Source organism: Hypomesus transpacificus, chromosome 22 (assembly GCF_021917145.1).
Source record: "Hypomesus transpacificus isolate Combined female chromosome 22, fHypTra1, whole genome shotgun sequence".
In the NCBI taxonomy this organism is placed as follows: Eukaryota; Metazoa; Chordata; class Actinopteri; order Osmeriformes; family Osmeridae; genus Hypomesus; species Hypomesus transpacificus.
Window position 1 is genome coordinate 9,944,446 of NC_061081.1, and position 19,654 is coordinate 9,964,099.

A 19,654-nucleotide genomic window follows, 5' to 3' on the forward strand; every position below is an offset into this window, starting at 1 on the left:
TGTGGTTGTAGTGGGAGCATCTGTGGTTGTAGTGGGAGAAGCTGTGGTGGTTGTAGGGGCAGCTGTGCTTGTAGTGTGAGCAGCTGTGGTAGTTGTAGGGGCAGCTGTGATTGTAGTGGGAGCAGCTGTGGTAGTTGTATGGGGGGCTGCAGTTGTAATCGGACTAGCTGTTGTAGTTGTAGGGGCAGCTGTGGTTGTAGTGGGAGCTGCTGTGGTTGTAGTAGGAGCATCTGTCGTTGAAGTGGGTGCAGCTGTGGTTGTAGCGGGAGAATCTGTGGTTGTTATTGAAGCCTCTGTGGTAGTGGTTGGAGCAGCTGTGGTTGTAGTGGGAGCAGCTGTTGTAGTTATAGGTATAGCTGTGTTTGTAGTGGGAGCAGCTGTGGTTGTTGTTGAAGCCCCTGTTGTAGTTGAAGGGGCAGCTGTGGTTGTAGTGGGAGCAGCTGTGGTTGTTGTTGGAGCAGCTTTGGTAGTTGTAGGGGCAGCTGTGGTTGTAGTGGGAGCATCTGTGGTTGTTGTTGGAGCAGCTGTGGTAGTTGTAAGGGCAGCTGTGGTTGTAGTGGGAGAAGCAGTGGTTGTAGTGGGAGAAGCAGTGGTTGTAGTGAGAGAAGCTGTGGTTGTAGTGGGAACAGCTGTGGTTGTAGTGGGAGCAGCTGTGTTTGTAGTGGGAGAAGATGTTGGAGCTGTTGGAGTCTCCGTGGTGGTTGTAGTGGGAGAAGCAGTGGTTGTAGTGGGAGAAGCTGTGATTGTAGTGGAAACAGCTGTGGTTGTAGTGGGAGAAGCTGTTGTAGTTGTAGGTGCAGTTGATGTAGTTGTAGGAGCCTCTGTTGTAGTTGTGGGGGCAGCTGTGGTTGTAGTGGGAGCAGCTGTGGTGGTTGTAGGGGCAGCTGGGGTGGTGGTTGGCGCAGCTGTGGTTGTAGTCGGAGCAGCTGTGGTTGTTGTTGGAGCCTCTGTGGTAGTTGTAGGGGCAGCTCTGGTTGTAGTGGGAGCAGCTGTGGTTGTAGTGGGAGCAACTGTTGTAGTTATAGGTTCAGCTGTGGTTGTAAAGGCAGCAGCTGTTGTTGTTGTAGGGGCAGCTTTGGTTGTAGGGGGAGCAGCTGTTGTAGCTGTAGGGGCAGCTGTGGTTGTAGTGGGAGAAGCTGTGTTTGTAGTGGGAGCAGCTGTGGCTGTGGTGGGAGCAGCTGTGGTTGTTACTGGAGCATCAGTGGTTATAGTGCGAGCAGCTGTGGTTGTTGTTGTAGCCTCTGTGGTAGTTGTAGGTGCAGCTGTGGTTGTAGTGGGAACAGCTTTGGTTGTAGTTGGAGCAGCTGTGGTTGTTGTTGGAGCCTCTGTGGTAGTTGTTGGGACAGCTGTGGTTATAGTGGGAGCAGCTGTGGTTGTTGTTGGAGCCTCTGTGGTAGTTGTTCGGACAGCTGTGGTTGTAGTGGGAACAGATGTGGTTGTAGTGGGAGAAGCTGTGGTTGTTGTTGAAGCCTCTGTGGTAGTTGTTGGGGCAGCTGTGGTTGTAGTGGGAACAGCCATGGTTGTTGTTGGAGCCTCTGTGGTTGTTGTTGTGACAGCTGAGGTTGTAGGGGGAGCAGCTGGTGTAGTTGTAGGTTCAGCTGTGGTTGTAGTGGGAGCTTTTGTTGTAGTTGTTGGGACAGCTGTGCTTGTAGTGGGAGCAGCTGTGGTTGTTGTTGGAGCCTCTGTGGTAGTTGTTGGGACAGCTGTGGTTGTAGTGGGAACAGCTGTGGTTGTTGTTGCAGCCTCTGTGGTTGTTGTTGGAGCCTCTGTGGTAGTTTTAGGGGCAGCTGTGGTTGTAGTGGGAGCAGCTGTGGTTGTAGTGGGAGCAGCTGTTGTAGTTATAGGTTCAGCTGTGGTTGTAATGGCAGCAGCTGTTGTTGTTGTTGGGACAGCTGTGGTTGTAGTGGGAGCAGCTGTGGTTGTTGTTGGACCCTCTGTGGTAGTTGTAGGGGCAGCTGTGGTTGTAGGGGGAGCAGCTGTTGTAGTTGTAGGGGCAGCTGTGGTTGTAGTGGGAGTAGCTGTGGCTGTAGTGGGAGCAGCTGTGGTTGTTATTGGAGCATCAGTGGTTATAGTGCGAGCAGCTGTGGTTGTTGTTGGAGCCTCTGTGGTAGTTGTAGGTGCAGCTGTGGTTGTAGTGGGAGAAGCTGTGGTTGTAGTGGGAGCAGCTGTGGTTGTAGTGGGAGCAGCTGTGGTTTTTGTTTGAGCATCCGTGGTTATAGTGGGAGCAGCTGTGGTTGTTGTTGGAGCCTCTGTGGTAGTTGTAGGGGCAGCTGTGGTTGTAGTGGGAGCATCCGTGGTTGTTGTTAGAGCATCTGTGGTTATAGTTTGAGCAGCTGTGGTTGTTGTTGGAGCTGGTCTGGTAGTTGTAGGGGCAGCTGTGGTTGTAGTGGGATCAGCAGTTGTAGTTGTATAGGTAGCTGTGGTTGAAGTGGGAGAAGCTATGGTTGTTGTTGGAGCTTCTGTGGTTGTAGTAGGTTCAGCTGTGGTTGTTGTTGGAGCCTCTGTCGTAGTTGTAGGGGCAGATGTGGTTGTAGTGGGAGCAGCTGTGGTTGTAGTGGTAGCAGCTGTTGTAGTTATAGGTTCAGCTGTGGTTGTAGTGGGAGCAGCGGTTGTAGTTGTTGGGACAGCTGTGGTTGTTGTTGGAGCCTTTGTGGTAGTTGTTGGGACAGCTGTGGTTGTAGTGGGAACAGCTGTGGTTGTAGTTGGAGCAGCTGTGGTTGTTGTTGGAGCCTCTGTGGTAGTTGTTGGGACAGCTGTGGTTATAGTGGGAGCAGCTGTGGTTGTTGTTGGAGCCTCTGTGGTAGTTGTTCGGACAGCTGTGGTTGTAGTGGGAACAGATGTGGTTGTAGTGGGAGAAGCTGTGGTTGTTGTTGAAGCCTCTGTGGTAGTTGTTGGGACAGCTGTGGTTGTAGTGGGAACAGCCATGGTTGTTGTTGGAGCCTCTGTGGTTGTTGTTGTGACAGCTGAGGTTGTAGGGGGAGCAGCTGGTGTAGTTGTAGGTTCAGCTGTAGTTGTAGTGGGAGCTTCTGTTGTAGTTGTTGGGACAGCTGTGCTTGTAGTGGGAGCAGCTGTGGTTGTTGTTGGAGCCTCTGTGGTAGTTGTTGGGACAGCTGTGGTTGTAGTGGGAACAGCTGTGGTTGTTGTTAGAGCCTCTGTGGTTGTTGTTGGAGCCTCTGTGGTAGTTTTAGGGGCAGCTGTGGTTGTAGTGGGAGCAGCTGTGGTTGTAGTGGGAGCAGCTGTTGTAGTTATAGGTTCAGCTGTGGTTGTAATGGCAGCAGCTGTTGTTGTTGTTGGGACAGCTGTGGTTGTAGTGGGAGCAGCTGTGGTTGTATTTGGACCCTCTGTGGTAGTTGTAGGGGCAGCTGTGGTTGTAGGGGGAGCAGCTGTTGTAGTTGTAGGGGCAGCTGTGGTTGTAGTGGGAGTAGCTGTGGCTGTAGTGGGAGCAGCTGTGGTTGTTATTGGAGCATCAGTGGTTATAGTGTGAGCAGCTGTGGTTGTTGTTGGAGCCTCTGTGGTAGTTGTAGGTGCAGCTGTGGTTGTAGTGGGAGAAGCTGTGGTTGTAGTGGGAGCAGCTGTGGTTGTAGTGGGAGCAGCTGTGGTTTTTGTTTGAGCATCCGTGGTTATAGTGGGAGCAGCTGTGGTTGTTGTTGGAGCCTCTGTGGTAGTTGTGGGGGCAGCTGAGGTTGTATTGGGAGCAGCTGTGGTTGTAGTGGGAGAAGCTGTGGTAGTTGTAGGGGCAGCTGTGGTTGTAGTGGGAGAAGCTGTTGTAGTTGTAGGTGCAGTTGATGTAGTTGTAGGAGCCTCTGTTGTAGTTGTGGGGGCAGCTGTGGTTGTAGTGGGAGCAGCTGTGGTGGTTGTAGGGGCAGCTGGGGTGGTGGTTGGCGCAGCTGTGGTTGTAGTCAGAGCAGCTGTGGTTGTAGTGGGAGCATCTGTGGTTGTAGTGGGAGAAGCTGTGGTGGTTGTAGGGGCAGCTGTGCTTGTAGTGTGAGCAGCTGTGGTAGTTGTAGGGGCAGCTGTGATTGTAGTGGGAGCAGCTGTGGTAGTTGTATGGGGGGCTGCAGTTGTAATCGGACTAGCTGTTGTAGTTGTAGGGGCAGCTGTGGTTGTAGTGGGAGCTGCTGTGGTTGTAGTAGGAGCATCTGTCGTTGAAGTGGGTGCAGCTGTGGTTGTAGCGGGAGCATCTGTGGTTGTTGTTGAAGCCTCTGTGGTAGTGGTTGGAGCAGCTGTGGTTGTAGTGGGAGCAGCTGTTGTAGTTATAGGTATAGCTGTGTTTGTAGTGGGAGCAGCTGTGGTTGTTGTTGAAGCCCCTGTTGTAGTTGAAGGGGCAGCTGTGGTTGTAGTGGGAGCAGCTGTGGTTGTAGTGGGAGCATCTGTGGTTGTTGTTGGAGCCTCTGTGGTAGTTGTAGGTGCAGCTGTGGTTGTAGTGGGAGAAGCTGTGGTTGTAGTGGGAGCAGCTGTGGTTGTAGTGGGAGCAGCTGTGGTTTTTGTTTGAGCATCCGTGGTTATAGTGGGAGCAGCTGTGGTTGTTGTTGGAGCCTCTGTGGTAGTTGTAGGGGCAGCTGTGGTTGTAGTGGGAGCATCCGTGGTTGTTGTTAGAGCATCTGTGGTTATAGTTTGAGCAGCTGTGGTTGTTGTTGGAGCTGGTCTGGTAGTTGTAGGGGCAGCTGTGGTTGTAGTGGGATCAGCAGTTGTAGTTGTATAGGTAGCTGTGGTTGAAGTGGGAGAAGCTATGGTTGTTGTTGGAGCTTCTGTGGTTGTAGTAGGTTCAGCTGTGGTTGTTGTTGGAGCCTCTGTCGTAGTTGTAGGGGCAGATGTGGTTGTAGTGGGAGCAGCTGTGGTTGTAGTGGTAGCAGCTGTTGTAGTTATAGGTTCAGCTGTGGTTGTAGTGGGAGCAGCGGTTGTAGTTGTTGGGACAGCTGTGGTTGTTGTTGGAGCCTTTGTGGTAGTTGTTGGGACAGCTGTGGTTGTAGTGGGAACAGCTGTGGTTGTAGTTGGAGCAGCTGTGGTTGTTGTTGGAGCCTCTGTGGTAGTTGTTGGGACAGCTGTGGTTATAGTGGGAGCAGCTGTGGTTGTTGTTGGAGCCTCTGTGGTAGTTGTTCGGACAGCTGTGGTTGTAGTGGGAACAGATGTGGTTGTAGTGGGAGAAGCTGTGGTTGTTGTTGAAGCCTCTGTGGTAGTTGTTGGGACAGCTGTGGTTGTAGTGGGAACAGCCATGGTTGTTGTTGGAGCCTCTGTGGTTGTTGTTGTGACAGCTGAGGTTGTAGGGGGAGCAGCTGGTGTAGTTGTAGGTTCAGCTGTAGTTGTAGTGGGAGCTTCTGTTGTAGTTGTTGGGACAGCTGTGCTTGTAGTGGGAGCAGCTGTGGTTGTTGTTGGAGCCTCTGTGGTAGTTGTTGGGACAGCTGTGGTTGTAGTGGGAACAGCTGTGGTTGTTGTTGCAGCCTCTGTGGTTGTTGTTGGAGCCTCTGTGGTAGTTTTAGGGGCAGCTGTGGTTGTAGTGGGAGCAGCTGTGGTTGTAGTGGGAGCAGCTGTTGTAGTTATAGGTTCAGCTGTGGTTGTAATGGCAGCAGCTGTTGTTGTTGTTGGGACAGCTGTGGTTGTAGTGGGAGCAGCTGTGGTTGTTGTTGGACCCTCTGTGGTAGTTGTAGGGGCAGCTGTGGTTGTAGGGGGAGCAGCTGTTGTAGTTGTAGGGGCAGCTGTGGTTGTAGTGGGAGTAGCTGTGGCTGTAGTGGGAGCAGCTGTGGTTGTTATTGAAGCATCAGTGGTTATAGTGTGAGCAGCTGTGGTTGTTGTTGGAGCCTCTGTGGTAGTTGTAGGTGCAGCTGTGGTTGTAGTGGGAGAAGCTGTGGTTGTAGTGGGAGCAGCTGTGGTTGTAGTGGGAGCAGCTGTGGTTTTTGTTTGAGCATCCGTGGTTATAGTGGGAGCAGCTGTGGTTGTTGTTGGAGCCTCTGTGGTAGTTGTAGGGGCAGCTGTGGTTGTAGTGGGAGCATCTGTGGTTGTTGTTGGAGCATCTGTGGTTATAGTGTGAGCAGCTGTGGTTGTTGTTGGAGCCGGTCTGGTAGTTGTAGGGGCAGCTGTGGTTGTAGTGGGATCAGCAGTTGTAGTTGTAGGGGCAGCTGTGGTTGAAGTGGGAGAAGCTGTGGTTGTTGTTGGAGCTTCTGTGGTAGTTGTAGGTTCAGCTGTGGTTGTTGTTGGAGCCTCTGTTGTAGTTGTAGGGGCAGCGGCTGTTATAGTTGGAGCAGCTGTTGTAGTTGTAGGTGCAGCTGTGGTTGTTGTTGGAGCCTCTGTTGTAGTTGTAGGGGCAGCTGTGGTTGTAGTGGGATCAGCAGTTGTAGTTGTAGGGGCCGCTGTGGTTGAAGTGGGAGAAGCTGTGGTTGTTGTTGGAGCTTCTGTGGTAGTTGTAGGTTCAGCTGTGGTTGTTGTTGGAGCCTCTATGGTTGACTGCGCAGTTATCGATGTTGTTAGCACTGGAAAATATTACATTATTGAACATTGTGAATAAATAAACACATTCGCCGCACAACTTTTTGGAAACAGTATATTTTTCCAAGTAGCATTCAAAGACATTACCATAGACGATCATGATACCATAATGTAAATCACAAATATCGTCATAGGCATTGGTATTACTTCGTGGATGGATTTCAAACTTTTAATTTGCCATTACATATAACTTTAAATCTTAATTAGTGCACAACTTCTCACAATGTACACGCCCTGGAAAACACTTTCTTACCAGCTAAACACAACAGCAGCATCCTCCTTCTGGTCCTTTTTTCTTCCATATCTTCACCCCCCCCCTAGAGGAGTCAAATTTTTGTCAAATATACACATTAAGTTGAGTTGCTGTATGCTTTGGACTGCAAGAGAAATGTAAATAATGTATTTGTTTGTGAACACATCCTTGCTCTTAACCCTCTAATGACATTGCTTGTAAAATTTTATTTGCAAATAATTTTTTTTGTTGATCTGAAGAAACCCTTCAAATATATTCACATAATTTGAATTTAAAACATCTGAATGTGACAAGGAAAATACTTGAAATACAATAAAATAAAATAAATACAAATATTAACTGGGATTGGTTGAAAAAATAACCCTTTAGGTTTGGGTTTGCTTGATATTTGGTAAAAACATTTTGAATAATGATTCATGCAATATACCATTGAATGCATAAATATATACTTTGTGTATCTTAACTCATAAAACGGGAGTGTGTAGCTCCGTCAAAGATATCATCCATTACTTTGACTTAACTGTCATCTTTGTTTTGGACTATTAATATGTTCTCTGATGACACTTTTGACTCTTTGGATCCAAAAAGTACAATTTAAGGAAAGGTCAATTGGAAGATTTTGGGTGAAATCTGTTGAGTAGGTCTATTAATGATTGTATAGTTGCCTTGTAAACAAAAACTTGTAAGAGGAAGTTAGCATTCCTTAACTGCCCAATATGGAAATAAAATACCCTATCCTTATCTCCCTCCTTAAATTGTGTTGAACACCTGTCAAAGGAACTACATAAACGCAATGCATTTATATTTTCTGACTAAACAGTTTATTGAAGTCTGATCATCTGCACTTCTGCTCCTTGGTATACTTTAAAGTTTACATTCCAAGTGAAGATTATTAGACGTCTTGTCAGTTTGGCAGTAAATTAACCTCACTTTCATATAACCTGTAATTGAGTAGTTACCAAGTTGTTTAGAGGAATAACATTGCAGTTTTTTTGCCCTATTATTTGAGTCAATATATTTCAGTTTTATTGGAAAATTACATTTAGTAAATAACTTTAACGTTATAATAGAAAATAGTCACAATATGGAATTCAAAATATTTGCATTTGAAGAGAACATTTATTGAACAAAAATCACAATATTGAATATCAGCACATTTTTCCTGAATGAAAGGCATTGATTATCTTGCTATTTAACTATTTGTATGATTCAAGGGGTTGTTCAACATTTAGCTCACGTTGCTCATCCCCTTTAACCAGCTGATTAATTTATCCGAAATTTTAAGCAGTGAAAATGACAATTACAATATGTTTACATTGATATATTAGGTGAAATGTAATGAGATTTTAGAAAGTGTTAAATTGTATTCAAACTCACCTGAAATAATAATTAAATAAAATGTGGTTGTTTCACTGAAGTCTTCTTTATTCTACTAATTGTCCCAAAAGAACGCCTTAGCAAGTCATCAATATCCAAGTCCAGTATGTGTTGCTGTTGTTTTCTCTGTTTGACTTGTTTCTCGGTTTACTGAACTGATCAGGTGAACACTGGCATTAATATGAATCCCCTTATATTCCTTCCCTTTTAGTCATTGGTTCTTCGATTCCAAAATATTTTGCTCCACCTGTACCATCATGGGTGTTACCAACATTTCTACTGTTTCTTTCGTCATATTGGGTGTACAATGATTGAAGTCACAGTATACTGGTTGTACCTGTTTTGTACCTTTGTATTTTGGACAAAAATATGTGAAAAACATTCCTGGATTTGAGTCATTCAGTATACCAAGGTCTCTTTTGATCTTTCCCTCATAGTCTTGTACACAGGCATAGGAAATTGTACATGATGTAATGCACCACCAATATGTTAGCAACTTTATGATCTCAGTAAATATTTAATATATAAACACTCAAATTAATATTGTATGATTATATGATTTATATTGTTTTGTGATCTTATCAGTAAACACACCTCCTAATAACTCTCCATATGGATATATATATGTATACATAGTTTTTACAGTCTCTTCAAACCTGATTATGGAATCAAAGTATATAAACACTCAGGACTCAGCTCTTTAAATTACATGATCTGCCCAGTCCTGTTTCATGGCACAAAGTATCCAATCTAAGAATGTGACCGAATTTTGGAGGGTATTTGTGAGTTTTGTGGGATGGCTAGGATTGAATCACAAAGAGCCCAATGCCTGCCTGTCATTTTGTTAAACATTGTTTTTAAACACAAAATGGGCAAAGAGAACATTCAGTGTCCTTGGCAACAGTTAGGTAGAACAAAGAATGGATTATACATTTACAAAGTGGAACTACAGTATTAATCTTATCAGTAGCATAGATACTCTTGGGTCATTGGTAAAATAGGCTTCTGTGTTTATCTACCATAAACCTTTTCTAGGCAATAATCGGGAGGGGTTGGTTTATGCAGGAAACTCTAAGACCTATGCACTGTCTGTCAGCACCACCATCATGTAACGCAGTCTTGGTCCCAGTGGGCTCTTTTTAAGACAGGAACTCACCCACATTCCGTCATTGCTCAGTACGACACAGGATGGTCAGCATCTTCTTCCTGTTGCCTTCTCCTGGGTACCCTCTACCTAAGGGGAAATGTGTATCGTAGCTGTCTGCCAAGGATGTTGATACAGTGTCTCAGCAGAACCATATACGCCAAGACAAATGTGTTTGTATTATCCATACAAGTGTTTATTACCTACTACTGAGTCTTCCTGCCTAAACAACTGAAAAACTGTAAGAACTGTGCAGTTCTGGTTCTTGATCATCTGCTGTACGAACTATATGCTCTATTCATGTGTTACTTTGGATAAAAGTGTGTGTACACTGACATAAAAATACATTCTTTAGCCTTTTTCTTTTTTTATATGGAAAAGATAAAACATCTCAGTGGGACCTGCTTAAAGTGGGATGGGAGGGGCATATGACAGTTGATGCATACATCTGTTGGAGTTTTTTTTTATGTTTTATGAATGACCATGGTATATTTAGGAGTGAGCACTCGCAATATACAAAAACAGAAGTATTATCAAATATCTGTGAACAGTAACAGAACAATGCAATGCAAACAAACTGATCGTTTTAATTGTTTGAACACAGTGCCATTATTAACAATATGTTGTTTTGTGTAATATAGCCTGACATTTGCACTGTTTATGGTCAAGATTAGAGTTAAAATTGGGTAATGTCCTTTGTCATGCTTATGATAATGTATGGTACATGTCAGATCGTGTTAATACTATAGAATATGTTTGAACTTTCGATGGGTCTTTTACTTTTTTTCTTATGATTGATAGTTAAAAGAATAAAACACACATTATTGTTATTGGTATTAGTTTTAAATTTGATTGCCTCTTTTGTGTTTGTATGTATCGTATTTGTAACCATCTAAACTGTTGCATGCGTGTTCCATTAGTCTGTTTTGAGTGTAATCCATCCTAACCTCACCTTCAGCTAATCCCTTTACCTAACCATTATGCTCATCTTTACAAAAAAAGATGCAAGATGTCTGTAAAATGTAGGAGTGCCCAGGAATGCATTGGGACTGTGTGGACACACCTCTGTTATTCACAGAGGCAGTGCTTTGAATGATGTGCCTTGCACACACCTTTATTCTATGATTGTTAGAAACTAGAAGAACACGTTTTTAGGCATGCTGCATCAATCTAATATCAATATTACTAATAATAATAGATACATTAAGATTTACCAGACAGTATAAAGCTAACAAACTAAAATTATTATAGATTGCTGTTTATATTGTGTCTTTCTGGAATTTTGTTAAATTTAGTTTAAACAATTTACTATTTCATCCCATTGCTAATAATGAAAGTAATTCTGCACTTCCCACTGTAATTTGTCCCTCATTCCATACTTCTAGCCTGGACTGCAGCCTTTTTAGGCTATGTGGTCGGTTTGCAAACAACACAATTTACTATGTGGCTTCAGGTTTGGCAGTTGAAAACCTATGACCTATGCTCTTTTGTAAAGCTCTCTCTTGGAAGTCGCTTTGGATAAAAGCGTCTGCTAAATGCATAAATGTAAATGTAATGTAAAACCACTTGTGTCTTTTCACAACATCCACCGTCATCACAAACGACCGTCAAGACACACGTTTTGGTCTTTGCACGTCAGAGCTTTTCTTAGCTGGGGAGCGGCAAATAGCGAGGGCTGCTTATCCAGTTTGGCAGGAATCTTTTAATGTTTCGTTTTCTTTAACATCAAAGCAAAAGAAAATAGAAACGGTGTGGCTGCCCGCCTACTTTCACATTGAGAGCAGAATAGCCGCCGCTCACCTAATGCGCACTACGCGCTGTGCGTAGGGCACCAAGTCCTGAGGGGGCACCAAAAAATTGCCAACTGAAAAATCATCATAGTTATTATAATTATAATTCCGACATTATTTCAGTAGGCCTATATCAATATTAGGCACCTTTAGGCATGTATATCACAAAACAGGCAAAACAAGAGATAAAGTTAATTGCTCAAAAAACGTTGCCGAACCCCCCCCCCCCCCCCAAAAAAAAAAAAACTTAACAAAAACACTCAACTTCCCGAGGTCGTCTTGGGTGCCCTTTCCTATCTCCGTGGCCTGACGAATGTCGACAGTAGGTAAAAAGAAAGAGAAAGAAACTGCCACATGATGCCCGTGCATCACTTTCAGGTAAGTCCATGTTTAATTCTTGTTAAATACGGGAAATGTGCTGCTAATTTAATGGTTATAGCCTATGCATACACCTCGAACTAGCTGACGTTATTGCTAATGTTAGCACACTCATATGTTAGGTGCAAGCTAAATGGAGGGGGGGGGGGGGGGGGGGGGGGGGGGGGGGGGGGGGGGGGGGGAGGGGGGGAGGGGGGAGGGGGGGCACCAAAATGGTAGCCTGTGTAGGGTACCAAAATGGTAGCCTGGTCCTAACCAGACCCTCGTTTATTTCATTTGTACAGAAGCAAAATCCAAATTGAGCGGAAGTACGTAGGAGGGCAGAGCTAGGCTACCAAAATGGCTAGCGGCGGCACTACTCGAATGACATCGTTTGACAAAGAAGATATCTTCCAATTGACATTGACCATGTTAAATGTCATGCATAGCTTAAAATATTTTCCTTCAGGCTTTAATTGATCATTTCGAAGCTTACTGTAAAAGCAATACCACAGGACTGTTGCTAAACTGAACATCACAGCGGCCACGTGCCGAGTTTTTAGATAATCAGGTATTTTAAATCAGTTCCAATAAGGCTTTGTCACACAGAATTTTTTTTTTTTCATAAGCCATCAAGTTAATAGATGTGAACATTTAAATCACAAAAGTAGTTAAAAAAAGGCCCCTAGATTAACAGAGTTTAGAAGACGCAAAGGCATATGGACCTGTCACATTGCTGACAAATCGCTATATTCTTTTGATGTTGTTGACAAAATAGCAGAACTAGCCTACATACATCAGTGTTTCCCACAGATTAGAAATCTAATTGTGGCGGGGAGGGTGGGGGTTGTCAGACGGGGGGGGGGGGGGGGGGGGTTAACAATTCGTTACATTAAATATTAATCCAAAATGATTCACACCTTCACAAAATTTACAACAACTAACATATCATTTCTGAATTATGCATGTAGCAACGCTAGTGCTAAACAACTATTTAACAGGTCGGCTCCATGACGCCGGGTAAGTAGCTAGCTCTTGAGACTTCTCACCAAAAGACCGAAGGGGAAACTTCGAGTACTGCAAGTCACTCTGGATAAGAGCGTCTGCTAAATGACTAAATGTAAATGTGAGTAAGGTACCTAGCGAAAAGTAACCTCAACTTTCCTCGACTTATAGCTACGGCACTAATGCTGAAGGCTAGCTGATATTGCAGTCGGTCTTACTAGAACGGCATATGTATGCATTGTTGCTAACGTTGTGACTGTGCATATGTGAGAAAGACGCATGAGTGACAGAGACGGAGGGAGAGCAGGGGAAAGGAAATGCAGCTGAACGAATACGCTGCGTGTTTTAACCTAAATAGCGATTAAAAAATGTTTTTTTACGAAACGCAATATGTGGCGGCCAGTGTTGATTCTGTGGCGCACCGCCACACATTAGTCTATGTGTGGGAAACACTGTACATTAATGACAACTATGAATGAAAAACCCATATTTCAAGCTTCGCTCCCACCTTTTCCTACCTAATTGCTGCTTTGACGTCATTTGACTTCAAAATCAGACGTCAGTCAATGCACGTGTTGTTACTGTAGGCATCAGGGCCGTAATCATAATATATATAAATCTGGTAAATGTCCCCCCCAATATATTGATATAGGGCCTAAAAATATAAATAAAATATAAATGTGCTATGCTACGACAGGCAACCAAGCACAGGCAACCAAGCACGCTGTCCGAAATTATCATTAAAATAAAATACAAATATATATATATAGTTTTAGTTTCAGTGGGGAACCCTCAGACTCCCCAGCAGATTAGGTCTCCCTCAATGTTGACTCCATGGCTACGGCCTTGGTAGGCCTACTTGCAGTATGGAATGCCAAAGCTTGTAGTTTAGCGTTACAAAAAGTATATATAAAGTTTGCGACTAAATACGTTGACAACTACTTCAGATTTTGTACAACAGCAATAACCATTACAACATAGGACGAGGGTTTGCTGTCCAGCCAATATATTAGTCAGTTGTTGCCTAAATAAAGCCTCTACCATGTTTCGGTACAATGTCATCTTTAAATGTGAAAAGGAAAGCTCAGAAGAGATGAAAGGCATGTTAAATTCGGTAAAGAGGTGCTGGGTATCACAGATGTCTTGGTGGAGATGATTTATAAAATACTGACTAAGAGCTCTAATAATGCAACACATGGCGATTCCTCCTGCAGTGGAACACACAATGTTTTTTTTATTGCTAATGGTCAAGAGTTTAAATAAATAGTTAACTTCTATGAATCTTATAGCCTACCTGATGTAGCCTATTCTGTGTCCAGGAGGCTTAAACCCCAGTTAGATTTTGTGATTCCGGATATATGAGATGTGACCGATAAAGGAAACATGGAGGAGGTTGTGCTACATTTATTAGAAATGGTTTAGTATGTCGCACTAAAGAAAATTACCTTTAATGTGTCATGGTGGATGTTTTTAATACAAGGCCCCTTAAATCAGTTGGGATATTTTTGTAATCCTTGTCAGGCTTTGGCCCAGGGCTTTCAAGTTTCACACATTTGCCGTGAGATTCAAACATTTCTCACCCAACACCTTGCATTTCTCACGCGGAGAAGTAAGGGATAACTTGCCCCGCTATATAGGCTACAATAGATGGACGAGGCGCAGGCATACGGAGGTAGCCTATTGGGCTACAGTGTGAAGTGAACTCAAATCAGATCACTCCCATGGCATGCATCTGCCTCACCTTAATCACACTTCGAGATCATGACCGAGGACCAATCGGCTGAGTCCTGCCCACAAATAATTCCAACACCTCCCATCGAGTAGTTACCTATTAGGCTATTAGGCCTAAAGCCTAGCCTACACCAGATAAGGGCCTACTTGCAGTCAATTTTGATGCTGGGTTGAGAAAAGGGTCACCCTTTGTGTGGGATTCAGATTAACATTTTCAATGTTAATCTAAAGTAATTTAGTCATTTAGCAGACAATCTTATCCAGAGCGACTCACAATAAGTACAGGGACATTCCCCCGAGGCAAGTAGGGTGAATGCTTCAACAAATCAGCTTGATTTTAAGTAAGGGATTGTACTGAGAAGGGATTGTCCCAGTGTACAATTAATGGACGAGGCGCAGGCATACGGAGGTACGTTTTCTGCCAAGTTGAGAGCTGTTTCGAGTGAGACAGCCTACCAGCCAATCAGAAACACCGGCAATAAAATCATCATCCATGTTCTCCTCTGAACAGAAGAGGGCGATATCTACCTGGACAGCCAGGTAGGCTTGATATAATTCAAATTCAGACGTCCTTTTTCTTTGGAATTTGTCACATATCAGATCACAGTTTAGTCTACAAAAGGGCTCTCAAGTCTCACGCATTCAGAATTTGGTTTTATTTGCCATGTAGGTTTACACAAACATGGAATTTACTGTGGCCGGAAGGTGCAAACAATAAACATATACGGATCTTAAAAGTAGGAAAAGTAGCCTATATTGATTGAGACAAAATCCTGGACGTTTTTGGAATCCCTGCCGGGACGCATTTTTTAGGTCTTGAAAAGAGGACATGTCCGGGTAAAAGAGGACGTCTGGTCACCCTATCTAAGTGTTAAAAAATAAGTTAAATCTTACATTCTCACTTTCCACATTAACATTATTAAATGACCTGAACTATGAACGCGTTCAGAATTTAAATGGTGAACTATGACCGTGAACGATTCATAACTGAACTCATGAGAGTTCATGAGAGGTATGAACGTGCTTAACACTGGTAACTGAGACAATACATTACAGAAATCATATAGGATAGCCTACTCTTTATTCCATTTAAATCAGCTTGTTTGAAATAAACTATTAGCCTATGAAAGCTTTACTATATCCTTATATATTTTTGTATTCTTTCTTTATTCTTAATGTCTGGACCGCAAATGTAGACGCAAAATGACCGTAAATTTGAGGTTTTTGAATTCTTTGTAGGCTCAGTGACAGGACTCAGCCTCGGTCATGTTCTCGAAACGTGATTAAGGCGCGGCAGACGCATGCCATGGGAGTGATCTTATTGTAGTTCCCTTCACACCGTAGGCCAATAGGCTAGCTTAGTCTTTGATTTCGATTAGCGTCGATAGTAGGCTATAGCGTTAGGTAGCCTACCTCCTCCGTATGGCTGCGCCTCATCCATCAATTGTAGGCTATATGGTGGGGCAAGTCATCCCTTACTTCTCAGCGTGAGAAATACAAAGTGTTGCGTGAGACCGTGAGAACGGGTTGAAATGCGTGAGAGAGCCCTGATTGAAAAGCCTAGTCTGTAGACTTATAGGCATGGGCTTACTGCAACAAGCAGGACAATTGATTTATTTCCAATTTAAAAAGTTTAACGTTTTAAATGTAACCTATTGGCTATTTGTGTGTTGTATTTTTTAAGATCCATGTATAGGCTTACGCTTTAGCAACTAAAAAGAAGGGGGGGGGGGGAAAACACAAACATAAGATTTGTTGAGTCACTAGAGAGAACAACAATCTTAAAATAACACCTTTGTAGGGTCTGACGTCATGCGACCAAAATGAATGAGGAAGGAACGGCTTCCCATCAGTCGTTGATGAAAGGCATTTTTTTGAGAAATGTGTCATGCGTAAGGAAAACTATATCCGTCCAGCAGATCCTTACACCAACACATTATGATGTAGGCTAGGACATTAAATCAAACGTAATGCTAATACGAATGTGGTCATGATCCAAAGAGGACACATGGCTATATCTAAAATGTCCTGATTCTGATTGTCTGATACTAGCCGACATTTTATTGCAGGAGCCTACTACTACTACTACTACTACTACTACTACTAATAATAATAATAATAATAATAACATTTATAATGCACTTTATATTAGCAAAAATCTTAAAGTGCTACAACACATTATGATGTAGGCTAGGACATTAAATGAAACGTAATGCTAATACGAATGTGGTCATGATCCAAAGAGGACACATGGCTATATCTAAAATGTCCTGATTCTAATTGTCTGATACTAGCCGACATTTTATTACAGGAGCCTACTACTACTACTACTACTACTACTACTACTACTACTACTAATAATAATAATAATAATAATAATACAATTTATAATGCACTTTATTTTAGCTAAAATCTTAAAGTGCAACAGGTTAAAAACAAGAAAGGGCAAAAAAAATAATGTCGACCAAAAAAGGAAAAAAAAATACAATAAAAGAGTCAATCAACCAAAGGCTCTGTTAAAAAGGTGGGTTTTGAGGCCACATCTAAAGCATCCACAGTCGGTGGTGTCCTCAGGTGATCAGGGAGAGCATTCCACAGACTGGGAGCGGCTGAGCAGTAAGTCCGAACTCCCATGATACGCAGCTTAGTCCTTGGTGGTTTCAGGAGATGTTTTTCAGCAGATGACAGATGATGTTAGTAACAGACAATGCTGAATGCACAAGCACATTCTCTCACGTTTAGTATGCACATATGGAGTGAACACATACCCGTTCAGAGCCTATTTTAGATGGTGATGTACAAATGTAATGATTGTGGCTGCAAGAGTCAAGACCTTCCAATTGGTTTTGAGAAATCTATACCAATTCTAACTGTGGAGACATTGGTACAGCCGGCTCCTTGGAAGACATTGATACAGAGACACATATTTGTGTATCTGGACCCTGAATCCATAAATAAAAGATGTGTTTGATGGCCTTCTTCAAAACAGAAAATTACACAAAATAGAGGGCAAACCAACGTCATTAAAACACAAAAAGGCACAATATAAGAAAGGGCCAAAGTGGCATGCTTGAAAATTCTCTATCTAGAAAGGTGCGTATAGGTTTCTGAAATGTTAGTAGTAGAATCATTATTATCATTATTATTTTTGTTGCTGTACAGCTTAATTCTTATGAATATGTTTGTAAATAGCTTCATGGTGACTGGTGCTTTCTTAGGTAACCATTTGTTATCTTGATCAAAGAGTTGCCACATTCATGGCATTGACTCATTGACATGGCTATCAGTCAATCAGGAAATAACGTTTTCCAATTGTGTTTTTCAAAATGTTGTCTAGTGAGTTTTCGTTCAGGGTTGGGCATAATAAAATGTTTCCTTTTCATAAATGCCCTTAAATGATTGTTGCCACTGCAGTTCTCTTCTCTAGAACAATTCTGTATGTTGCTGTCTATAGGTACAGGTCTGTGCAAGTAGAATAAGCTACACTGTGAACCTATTACACTTTGAAGCTTGATTAAGAGGTGAGTGGATCTGCTTTTCTATATGAGATTAGTTTAAACCTTTTAATAACTGGACTATTTGTTAATTTGCAAAAGTGATGTCAAAGGGACACGTTGCAACTGTCGAAATTGGAAATATATATACAGTACTGTGCATAAGTCTTGGGCACCCAAGATTTTTTACACAAATAATGTCTTATACTGTATTTCTTCAATGAAATGCTACAACTTTTCTTGAATTACATGTTTCAATGAGGGTGGTGTGTACACGAAGGCAGCTTTTATTATTAATATTTCATTTGTAAATTAAGAACAATACAGGAATTGCGCAAAGCAGTTTATTAATTAGTAGGCGACATCTCTGGTGTCTCGTCGGTGAAGAGGCAGATGAGGATACTTATAGTGATGCAGAAAGTTTTGTACCGTACCTATTTGTAGTAAAAATACATTAGAATTATAGTAAGTCTAAATGTATTGTTGCTACATCTTTTCGTTTAAGTGTATCAGATTTGAATGCAACATTTAATCAAAGAAATATATGTAATATATTTTTTTTATTTGTGCAGCAGTATAAAAGTGCTAAACCTTTTGTTAAGTTTTTTATTTCTTAAAGCATTTTTCTTTAACTTTATTTTAATTTTATTGTGCCTAAGACTTTTGCACAGTACTGTACATATATGTATTCAAAAGTTATAAGACATGTAATATGGCACTTTTTGACAAGATTTCAGTCTGCTGATAATTGATTCATGAATGAATTATTCTATTTATGACAATCAGAACAAGACAATAAAGGGTGCCAACATCAAAAAAAGGGATGCTGTACAATTTTATAGCCTACTTTTTATATCAATGTGAGAGCTCCATTTATAAGTGAATTTATCTCATTGTATTTGAACCCCGAATTTACAGAATAAAAACCTTCAGGGGTGTCCATAAACAGGACCATGCATTTGAAGATTTTGATGGTGGTCTTGTGCTTTTTTGCTGGTGAGTTTTTCCAGCCTCTTACTGCTCTTCTGACACAGTTTGTCTTAAAATAGCATGATGCAAAAATATTAATATGCCAATTTATTTGTGATTTATTGAAGTGCCAATATAGCCTGTTAAAACTTTTCCTGATTTTCAAACATCAAAACTTCACTAAGATTCCATGTGACTAAATATGTCAATAATGTTACTTTAAACAAGTTCTGCATGTAGGCTAAAGTAGCGTTCCCCAACCACTGGTCTGGTACTGGTCCGAGGGTCATTTGGTAGGTACCGGGCATTAAAGACATTTTAGCAAAACCGTGTTGTCCACTTTCTATCAAAAGTAATTAGGTGGTAAGAAAGAAAGTGTCTTCTGTAAGTTGTGAGAAGTTGTGCACTAAGAAATTTCAAATTATATGTAATGGCAAATTAAAAGTTTGAAATCAAGCCAGGGAGTAATACCAATGCCTTTGATGATATTTGTGATCTACAATATGGTATCCTGATATGTGTATGGTAATGTCTTTGATATACTTGTCAGTCTATTTCTATGTCTTTGAAATATACTGTTTCAAAAAGGTTGTGTGTTTATTTGTTAAAATGTTTTCAATAATTTAATATTTTTCAGTGATAACAACATCGATAACTGAGGCAACAATAACCACAGATGCACTTACAACAACAGCTGCTCCCACTACAACCACAACTGAACCTACAACTACCACGGAGGCTCCAACAACCACCACAGTTGCCCCTATAACTACCACGGAGGCTCCAACAACAACAACAGCTGCACCTACAACTACAACAGTTGCTCCCACTACAACCACAGCTGAACCTACAACTACCACAGAGGCTCCAACAACAACCACAGCTTCTCCCACTACAACCACAGCTGCTCCCATTACAACCACAGCTCCCCCAAAAACTCCCACAGAGGCTCCAACAACAACCACAGCTGAACCTACAACTACAACAGCTTCTCCATTAACAACCACAGCTGCTCCCACTATAACCACAGCTGCACCTACAACTACAACAGAGG

The 19,654-nt window shown here is 42.3% G+C and overlaps 2 protein-coding genes and 2 long non-coding RNA genes across 4 annotated transcripts; 1 reads left to right on the plus strand and 3 right to left on the minus strand.

Moving 5' to 3' along the window:
* Nucleotides 1–486: 486 nt before the first annotated feature.
* On the minus strand, nt 487–1,947 carry LOC124484406 (mucin-2-like; the record flags this gene model as incomplete). The annotated part of the gene is made up of 2 exons (XM_047045308.1): nt 487–957; nt 1,453–1,947. Coding segments are annotated over 2 exons (966 nt in total), but the record flags the coding sequence as incomplete, so codon positions are not given.
* Nucleotides 1,948–3,198: 1,251 nt separating this feature from the next.
* On the minus strand, nt 3,199–3,954 carry LOC124483930 (integumentary mucin C.1-like; the record flags this gene model as incomplete). Its single annotated transcript, XM_047044530.1, has 1 exon — nt 3,199–3,954. A coding segment is annotated over one exon (756 nt), but the record flags the coding sequence as incomplete, so codon positions are not given.
* Nucleotides 3,955–6,363: 2,409 nt separating this feature from the next.
* Nucleotides 6,364–8,526, minus strand: LOC124483935. Its single transcript, XR_006957928.1, has 3 exons — nt 8,111–8,526; nt 6,734–6,797; nt 6,364–6,464 (listed from the first exon to the last, which is right to left on the minus strand). It is a non-coding gene; the product is annotated as an uncharacterized LOC124483935 (long non-coding RNA).
* An 8,533-nt stretch (nt 8,527–17,059) lies between these two features.
* Nucleotides 17,060–19,615, plus strand: LOC124483933. The gene is made up of 3 exons (XR_006957926.1): nt 17,060–17,658; nt 18,550–18,627; nt 19,238–19,615. It is a non-coding gene; the product is annotated as an uncharacterized LOC124483933 (long non-coding RNA).
* The last annotated feature ends 39 nt before the right edge of the window (nt 19,616–19,654 follow it).